Here is a 10,000-nt window from a genome sequence, read left to right on the forward strand (position 1 = left end):
TACTCGTCAGCGTCCAGGAGTTTGAAGGGCTTTTCGTTGAGGACGAGGGTCGCTCCCACGTACAGATCCTGAGGAGTGAAGTACTCGGACGGCTGGCTCTTGAACAGCTGCTGGCCCGGCTTCTTTACACGGCCTCGCTCCAGGAACTTACCACCAAGCACACCTGAGGGGACGCATGATGGGTAGTGTTGGGAAAACACTGAATGTGCTCGTCCAACATGAGAGTAACGTGATGACAAAGCTATCCCGAGTGCAGCTGTGAACATGACAGGATGTGTGATGACCTGGAAGAGCATCAGGACTGCTTGAGGCAGATGATAGCTATGTGATTAACATGATGATTCAGCCTCTATGGAGAGACATCAAGCATGCTCATTTCTGACGTGGAGCTGATCTGAAGTAAACGTTGAATATTGCTTTCTATTCCTCCATCTTGTGACTGTGTGACTCCCTCTCTTGGATATCAGCATGTGAAGGACACTGTTCAGGAACTAGTTGATGCTCTGTATGTGATGACTCCTTCCATTCTGGAGAGGATCACAGACACATGGATCCTGAGATTCAAGCTCAAGTCGGGGACCAGGGAGATTTAACATTTTTAGTATTCAGACAAAGTCAGAATTTTGAGAAAAAGTCAAATATTTTAGATTTTGAGAAAAATTCTGAATTTTGAGAAAAAGTCAGGATTTTGAGAAAAAGTCAAACATTTTAGATTTTGATAAAAGATTCAGAATTTTGAGAAAGAGTCAAAAAAATTCTAAAAATTCCGAATTTTGAGGAAAAGTCAGAATTTTGACAAAAAGTCAGAATTTTGAGATTTTGAGAAAAAAATCAGGATTTTGAGAAAAAGTCAGGATTTTGAGATTTTGAGAAAAGATCAAACATTTTAGATTTTGATAAAAGATTCTGAATTTTGAGAAAGAGTCAAAAAAATTCGAAAAATTCAGAATTTTGAGGAAAAGTCAGAATTTTGACAAAAAATCTGAATTTTGACAAAAAATCTGAATTTTGAGATTTCGAGAAAGTCATTATTTTGACAGTTCATGACAGGATGTATGATTACCTGGAAGAACCGGTATTCCTCCATCTCGTGACTGTGTAACTCCCTCTCTTGTATATCAGCATGTGAAGGACATTGTTCAGGAACTAGTTGATGGTGACCAGTGATATTTTTCTAACAATCATGCTGCTAAACTGTTCAATTTAATTAAAGTAAAGCACTATTGATACTGTTGTTTTATTGACTGGAGCTTATTTTGGAGCCATGTTAAATACTGCTTGAATCCATGGCGTACAATTCATCTTGTATGGTAAAACATTTGTCAAATACTCTATCACGGCAAAAAAAAAGTAGATTTTAAGGCTCGTTCACACCGGACGTGATGCGATTTTTCGGTGCGTCGCGATTACATGTAAAGTCAATGCAAAGACGTAGATAGACGTGAATTCTCTGTCGTAAAAATAGATTTTTACTAACATTGTTATATTGTTTTATGTGACTTTTCGTAAAGTCATTCTAATGGAATACTTTTTTTTGGTATCTGGACTGAACGTCATCTTTGTTATCTGAGTTTTGGAATTGGAAAGTGAGTCTGACAAACCTAATGTTTTGGGAGCTCTAGATTGAACCAACGAATCAATGAATTGGAGCAGCTCTGGTCCATGCATGTCTTTACCTGAGTTCCTCTGAGCGCGCTCAAACACACTGATGGAGTCGTCGCTGAGGTAGAAGGAGATGACGAACACTCGCTCTCTGTCCACTGGGTCGCTGGTCACCGTCTTGGCACGGAAATTCAGAATATTGCTTTCTAAGCCACATCTAGGGGATCATGTGGAGAGCAGAGTCAGACACAAACATCTCAGCGTGGAGTTTCATTGCGTCTGTGTGACAATAACACATAACAGAGATGCATGGGATTACGGGAGTTGTTGTATTTATAGCCATTGCAAACAGTCTGCATGTAGAAAACCAGTGAAAACACTGAAAAAAGTATCTTAAATTGAATAACAAATCTGTGTTTCTCCATTGCACACAGGCATAGGGCTACGAGCTAAAGGCTAACGATTGGTTAGCTTGTTTTTACATCCGATGACTTAAATCCTTCATCCAGTTGAATTTGAGTAACTGCCCCAACTCATCTCAGTAGACTCTGATGCTCCACTTATATCCATATATATACATATATATATATATATATATATATATGATAATACTTTAATGGTCAGATCAAGTCTGAAATGTGACTTGCATCACAGCAGCTCCATGTGTAACATCAACATAGACAGATATCAAGACACAATACATGAAAAACAAACAACAAACATTTAACATAACAGCACAATCACTGAGAGAAATCATGCTCAAATATATATAATATATATATATATATATAGAATATTGTGTGACTGTGTGACTGAGCAACTCGTCCAACCTGTCTTTGTCCATGAACTTGCGGAAGTCTTTCTGCGGGGGTTTGGGCAGCAGACGCTGGCAGGAGCTCAGCGAGTCCTCCTCCGATCCAAAGCCGTTGTAGGGGGGCACCGGGCGGGGGGGCTTCGGGGCCAAGGGGCTTTTGTACTGCAGCGGGGTGAACTCCTCTGAAGGGGAGGAGGAGATAAGAAGAACAAGAGTTTGGTAAAGGTCTCCTATTACCAAACTTGTTATATTCAGATATATCCTATGTTCCTTTTTATTTCCTCCTTCTTCACACGGACTCTCTCCAGCACAGGTTAGCTCTGAGTGTTAGCATGCTAATGTAAACACAGACCATATTACGTCCAAAACACGTCGTGCATTGTTTCTGATAGCGACGTTTCTGATTGGCCCGTTGGTGTAAAGCCCGCCCACATTTTAGTAATGTCGTCATGACGCAGAAAATCTGGATCAGCTCCGTTGTTCCCCCGTTTTTAGAGATGTGGGTACGGAGGAAAGAGAGAGGGGTTTTGTTTTCTAACACTTAGTGAGTCTCCTGACACCGGGGACACGTGTTGTAGAGAAGACATCAAAAAGTGACTTTTGCATGATAGGAGACCTTTACAAGATGATAACCTGAAATACTCTAAATGTGTGTGTGTGTGTGTGTGTGTGTGTGTGTGTGTGTGTGTGTGTGTGTGTGTGTGTGTGTGTGTGTGTGTGTGTGTGTGTGTGTGTGTGTGTGTGGTGTGTGTGTGTGTGTGTGTGTGTGTGTGTGTGTGTGTGTGTGTGTGTGTGTGTGTGTGTGTGTGTGTGTGTGTGTGCCCCAGGACAACCTAAGGTAAAAGTAAACAGAGAAGTCATACCCAAACATCTAATACAAATACATGTAACCACTACAGCAACAAAACAGGAAGATTAAATGTGGACTCACGATCTCTAGCATCGAAAGCAATATTGGTAAATGATTTAATATCAGATAATAAGATTGAGTTATGTTGTCTCACTGAAACCTGGCTGAGAATATGTGCAGTCATATATAGGCACAGGCCGAGGAGGTGGAGTCGCAGCCTACTGGGCAGTGTGTGAGAGAAAACTCCCTCCATACGCAACACACTAAATTCTTGAGAGGATCATAAATACATGGATCCTGAGATTGAAGGTCAAGCCGGTGACGAGTGATTATTAACATGTTTAAGTATTGTAAATAAAAATTAAAAATATTCAGAAGAATTCCGAATTTTGAGAAAAATTCCGAATTTTGAGAAAAAGTCAGAATTTTGAGGAAAAAGTCAGAATTTTGAGATTTTGAGAAAAAGTCAGTACTCCTCCATCTTGTGACTGTGTAGCTCCCTCTCTTGTATATCAGCATGTGAAGGACACTGTTCTGGAACTAGTTGATGCTCTGTATGTGATGACTCCTTCCATTCTGGAGAAGACATCCAAAACACGTCATGCATTGTTTCTGCCCAAAAGCAGAGTAGGGCCTCTTTAAGGTTGATCATTTCTCTACTTTATGAATTCCCTGTAACCATATCATTTCCTTAAAATGCAAATGAATATATACAAGAAGAAAGAGACCCAGGAGGTTAGCAGGAATGATCCGAGGGCCTCGACCCCGAGCCGACCTCTGGCTGCTCTCGGTCAGAAAGACCCTCCATCACTGTGCCTGCTTTAATGCTGTGACGAATGCAGCGAGCCCCAGAAACAGATCCAAGAGCAGCTTGGGTTACTCCCAGAGATGGCAAAAGTACACACATCCTTTACTCGAGTAGAAGTACACATATCCTTTACTCAAGTAGAATTACACATATCCTTTACTCAAGTAGAATTACACACATCCTTTACTCAAGTAGAAGTACAGATACTCGTGTTTAAAAATACTCTGGTGAAAGTAGAAGTACTGACTAAACTTCTTTACTCAAGTCAAAGTAAAGAGGCTTTGAAGTGTACTTCAGTAAAAAGTACCCATAGCTAGCAGCTGCTTTAAAGAGTACCTGACCTCCCTTTATATTAATAGAACAATAATGTCATTGTTAGCTAATGAATGTTTCCATGCTGAACAACGGCAACATGACAACGTTTCCATTGGTCGCTCTTCTTTAGAGAAGACCAGGAAGTGATGGATACACGGATCGTGTTCCAACCAATAGGCACGCAGTGACTCTAAAGAATAATGACCACGCACCAACACACATTCAGACTAAAGGAACCAGCTGTTTGGGAAATGAGAGAAGTAGAAAGTACAGGTATTTGAGTTCAACATGTAAGAAGTAGAAAGTACAGGTATTTGAGTTCAACATGTAAGAAGTAGAAAGTACAGGTATTTGAGTTCAACATGTAAGAAGTAGAAAGTACAGGTATTTGAGTTCAACATGTAAGAAGTAGAAAGTACAGGTATTTGAGTTCAACGTGTAAGAAGTAGAAAGTACAGGTATTTGAGTTCAACATGTGAGAAGTAGAAAGTACAGGTATTTGGGTTCAACATGTAAGAAGTAGAAAGTACAGGTATTTGAGTTCAACATGTAAGAAGTAGAAAGTACAGGTATTTGTGTTCAACATGTGAGAAGTAGAAAGTACAGGTATTTGAGTTCAACATGTAAGAAGTAGAAAGTACAGGTATTTGAGTTCAACATGTAAGAAATAGAAAGTACAGGTATTTGTGTTCAAAATGTAAGAAGTAGAAAGTACAGGTATTTGAGTTCAACATGTAAGAAGTAGAAAGTACAGGTATTTGAGTTCAACATGTAAGAAATAGAAAGTACAGGTATTTGTGTTCAACATGTGAGAAGTAGAAAGTACAGGTATTTGTGTTCAAAATGTAAGAAGTAGAAAGTACAGGTATTTGAGTTCAACATGTAAGAAGTAGAAAGTACAGGTATTTGTGTTCAAAATGTAAGAAGTAGAAAGTACAGGTATTTGAGTTCAACATGTGAGAAGTAGAAAGTACAGGTATTTGAGTTCAACATGTAAGAAGTAGAAAGTACAGGTATTTGAGTTCAACATGTAAGAAGTAGAAAGTACAGGTATTTGTGTTCAACATGTAAGAAGTAGAAAGTACAGGTATTTGTGTTCAACATGTAAGAAGTAGAAAGTACAGGTATTTGTGTTCAACATGTAAGAAGTAGAAAGTACAGGTATTTGTGTTCAACATGTAAGAAGTAGAAAGTACAGGTATTTGTGTTCAAAATGTAAGAAGTAGAAAGTACAGGTATTTGAGTTCAACATGTGAGAAGTAGAAAGTACAGGTATTTGAGTTCAACATGTAAGAAGTAGAAAGTACAGGTATTTGAGTTCAACATGTAAGAAGTAGAAAGTACAGGTATTTGTGTTCAACATGTAAGAAGTAGAAAGTACAGGTATTTGTGTTCAACATGTAAGAAGTAGAAAGTACAGGTATTTGTGTTCAACATGTAAGAAGTAGAAAGTACAGGTATTTGTGTTCAACATGTAAGAAGTAGAAAGTACAGGTATTTGTGTTCAAAATGTAAGAAGTCAAAGTAAAAGTCGTCAGAGAAATAAGTAGTGGAGTAAAGTACTGATACCAGAAACATGTACTTAAGTACAGTAACGAAGTATTTGTACTCCACTACTCCCCAACTCTGTAATTGCTTCTTACATGTTTATCCATGTTTTTCATGGAGTGAAACAGAACATTATATTATAGGCTAATAAAGGAAAGGCAAGGCAGGTTTATGTACACACAGCAACAATGAATGAATGCAAAAGGAAGCCAATATTAAAGGACATTCAAACACAATAAAGCCAGAGCCAAGAGAATGGAAAAGAAAAATCTTAAATATAATAAGGCAGGTAAAAAATTGAGTAAAACATATTTTTTGTATTGATTTGTATCAAAAGGAGAAGGTAGTAAACAAAAAATAACCCTGATCCTTTTTTAGTAAATACAATTATTCACATAAAAGGATAGATTGATCTGTGCAAGAAGAGTTTATGTGGAAAAACTAGTTTTTACAAGAATAAAACACGCACTTACACCGGCTTAAAAAGAGTGATTTAAGCCTCGATTCTCAGTCTCTAATGTCTGCAATGTGTGTCGGAAGGTAACAGCTCATCCTGGTGTTTGCTCTTACTGCCCCCTAGTGTCCATATGTATGTACTGCATGCATAAGCAAGAATATTAAAGGTCCTCTATTACACTGTTTTTCCTCAATACACAGGTCTCAGATATATACAGAACCTGTCTCTGATTGAGAACAGATCATTGCAGCATCCCATAATCCCCTCTGTTTCAGCCCTGTTTCTAAAGTGCTGATTCTGTGTCTGTAGCTTTAAATGCTAATGAGCTGCTGCTGGTCACGTCCCTCTGAGAGATGATTGGTTTAAAGAAACACAATGGTGCTCTAGGAGGAGATTCAGGTGATAAGGTGGGGGGGGGTTACCTTGGTTGGTGATTGGCTAATGTATCTCAAGTAACAGTAGTTGTATTTACCTATGCCGTATTTGGAGCGGTAGTGCTCTTTGGTGAAGTCGTCACAGTCGGTGATGATCACCCTCCTTCCCCACACGTTCACTTCCCCCCCCACCCTCAGATCTCTGTCCACATAGCAGTCATCCTGCAAAGCTCCAGTCTGCAAGGGAGAAGAGAGAGAGGGCAGGGTGAGAGGACAGAAAGAACACCTCTGGAAGTTAACCTGTTAAACCTTTTAGCTAATCTTACATGGATTTACATTTTGCAACATTTAGTTATCAATGAACCGGGGGGCTGTTTCTTAAACCAGAAAGGGCCCTCCCCAAACTTCAGTTGTCACTCAGTTAGAGGAACACTATTTAAGATATCCTTATAAGCTATAGCATCTATATTGATATTAAGACATTTGGAATTGGACCTCAATTTGACCCTGAAGTAAGCATTTCACCCACCGCTAATAAAGCTAAACGGGCTAGTGTTTGGCCATAAAGGAACTACAGCACGGTCACATGACTTCACGTCACCACCGCTAAGCTAAAGGAGGCTAATGTTGGGCTATAAAGGAACTACAGCACGCTCACATGACTTCACGTCACCACCGCTAAGCTAAAGGCGGCTAATGTTGGGCTATAAAGGAACTACAGCACGGTCACATGACTTCACGTCACCACCGCTAAGCTAAAGGCGGCTAATGTTGGGCTATAAAGGAACTACAGCACGGTCACATGACTTCACGTCACCACCGCTAAGCTAAAGGTGGCTAATGCTGGGCTATAAAGGAACTACAGCACGGTCACATGACTTCACGTCACCACCGCTAAGCTAAAGGTGGCTAATGTTGGGCTATAAAGGAACTACAGCACGGTCACATGACTTCACGTCACCACCGCTAAGCTAAAGGTGGCTAATGTTAACTGCTTTGTTGTCATATATCAGGTCATACTTTGAGGCTGTCCAGTAGGTAGCGTTTTCCCTGATTGTTGGAGTCGAACACGTTGAGCACTGTGCGGTCCGTCATCTGTCCCGGCTGCTTCATCATGGCTGAATGCTGAAACAAACAACCACAGACAGAAACTCATTTTACAAGATATTCACAGAACTCTGCATGCAAATATAAATACACACTTCTGGAGAGAGAGAGATAGAGAGAGCAAAAGATAGGTAGGTAGAAAGATAAACAGAGAGTAAGAGAGTACAGCAACAGAGTAGAGAAGTGCTGAGGTGATTTCCCATCGGATGGTGGATTCTGGTCAACCTTTAGAGCTGACATTTAATAAAAAAGGCATCAGAACAAACACAATTACTGGAGTGAAAACACACGCACACATACGCACGCACGCGCACACACACACACACACACACACACACACACACACACACACACACACACACACGTGATTGAGGCCTGGCTGTCTTTCAAGATGAATTAGGCTTGAGTCAGTAACTGGAGGAGAAAGGCAGGCTGCTTGAGGGAGACCGGAAGCTACAGCCTGTCAGACTGAATGAGGAGGGATGCTTTGGAGAAAGATGCAAAAAAGGCACCCAACCAGAAGAGAGGCACCGCAAGCCTTAAGATTAGTAATACACATTTAAAATTAAATGCAATAAATGCACAAGCTGGGAAACACATTTTGCAACACATCATGTGAGGGCAGTGGCGGCGCCAGGGGGGCGCTAGCTGAAGCACCCCCCTGGAATTTATGTCTTTTTTTTTTTTTTTGTGTGAAATTCATAATTTGAAAAAGGATTGATTTGAAAATAATATGCTACAGTACAGTACAAGTAGCCTACTTCTAGGTCTCTGTGTTTCATTCAAGCTCTGCTCTCTGTGTGTGTGGCACGAGTCATTCTGTGTGTGTGCGTGCGAGAGAGAGAGAGAGAGAGAGAGAGAGAGCGCGCACCGGTAGCCAACCGGAGATTGTTGTGGTTAGCATCGGGTGCTAGCTACGCTAACGGATATAAGGAGCTTTTTCAACGTGGAGGGAGAACTCTCTCGTGTCAGACTAGAGTCTCAGATAACCTCAGCTCAGGTGAACAGTTTTATTATTATGCTGCTGTGTTTATTGTATGTTTGTAACTCTGGCACAACATTTCCTTCGGGATAATTAAAGTCTTATCTTATCTCAATATTTATTTATTTATATCACATTTAAGACAACCTCAGTTGACCAAAGTGCTGTACAGGGAATAAATACAATATAAAATAACACAATAGGAGTAAAATAATAAAACAATCATTAAAAACATGATAAAAAGCACAATAACTAGAAACATATAAAAACACATACAAATGTAAAAATGTTATGTTCAACTCGTGTTAAAAGCCGGTGCAAAGAGGTGAGTTTTTAGCTGAGATTTAAAAAGTTATCTTATCTTATGGGGTTGCAGTGCCTCACCCTGGGTAGTTTGCTGCGGTGGAGGAACTTTGCGGGGTTATCCCTGCCGGAGTTTGGGGCGATTGTCTCCAGGATCTCCACGGTGTCGTCGGACAGGTAGTAGTGCAGGATGAGTTGGTGGGGGTCTCCGAACACGCTCTCAGAGTCGTCCCAGAAGCAGCTGAAGCGCAGGACTTCACGGTCGTGGTCCAGGAACTGTTTCAGAGTGTCTCGCCTCTCGTACGGCCGCAGGGGCGTCATACTCTTTTCAATCTGGACGAAAGGAACCATGTGACATGAGATCAACCAACACGTGTATTTTGTCAATTGTGTAACTTTTTTATCTTTAATACTTTTTTATGCATGCTTCTTAGGTAACATGTTTTATTTGATTTGATTAGATTTATTTCGAATGTGTAAAACAATAATACAAAAATCTAACATGAGAATTATTATACAATACAAAATTAAGTCATTTCAAATTGATATATAAAAATGTTACTGATTCTAAATTATATATAAACAAACGATCTACTTAATTACACATCCAAAACTAAATCATTAACATGTAAATATATATATTTTTTTTCTTTCCCTCCGGTATCACTGTGGACGTTTTTGTCCATATGGGTCATTTGTCACGTTTCATTTTGCAATAACAAGACTATTTTCTCGATCTATTTTGGAAAATAACTGCCTGATAACTGCCTGAAAGTGATTACATTTGTAGTATTTTTGATTAGGCTGAAGTAGCTTTAAAGATTGAACCCAAAAAAGTTG

General features: G+C 39.8%; 1 protein-coding gene across 1 annotated transcript in view; it reads right to left on the reverse strand.

Moving 5' to 3' along the window:
• The window catches only part of efhc2 (EF-hand domain (C-terminal) containing 2), a 17,138-nt gene that overhangs the window by 3,553 nt on the left and 3,585 nt on the right, over window positions 1–10,000 (reverse strand). Inside the window, exons 5-10 of the mRNA XM_034078308.1 lie at window positions 9,242–9,493; window positions 7,789–7,893; window positions 6,867–7,005; window positions 2,433–2,598; window positions 1,677–1,819; window positions 1–163 (exon numbers count right to left, since the gene is read on the reverse strand). The exon at window positions 1–163 is cut by the window's left edge and continues 34 nt beyond it. Of these exons, the coding sequence (XP_033934199.1) occupies window positions 1–163; window positions 1,677–1,819; window positions 2,433–2,598; window positions 6,867–7,005; window positions 7,789–7,893; window positions 9,242–9,493 (968 nt within the window). The remainder of the gene's footprint in view (window positions 164–1,676; window positions 1,820–2,432; window positions 2,599–6,866; window positions 7,006–7,788; window positions 7,894–9,241; window positions 9,494–10,000) is intronic.

The sequence above is a fragment of the Pseudochaenichthys georgianus genome, unplaced genomic scaffold (assembly GCF_902827115.2).
Source record: "Pseudochaenichthys georgianus unplaced genomic scaffold, fPseGeo1.2 scaffold_410_arrow_ctg1, whole genome shotgun sequence".
In the NCBI taxonomy this organism is placed as follows: domain Eukaryota; kingdom Metazoa; phylum Chordata; class Actinopteri; order Perciformes; family Channichthyidae; genus Pseudochaenichthys; species Pseudochaenichthys georgianus.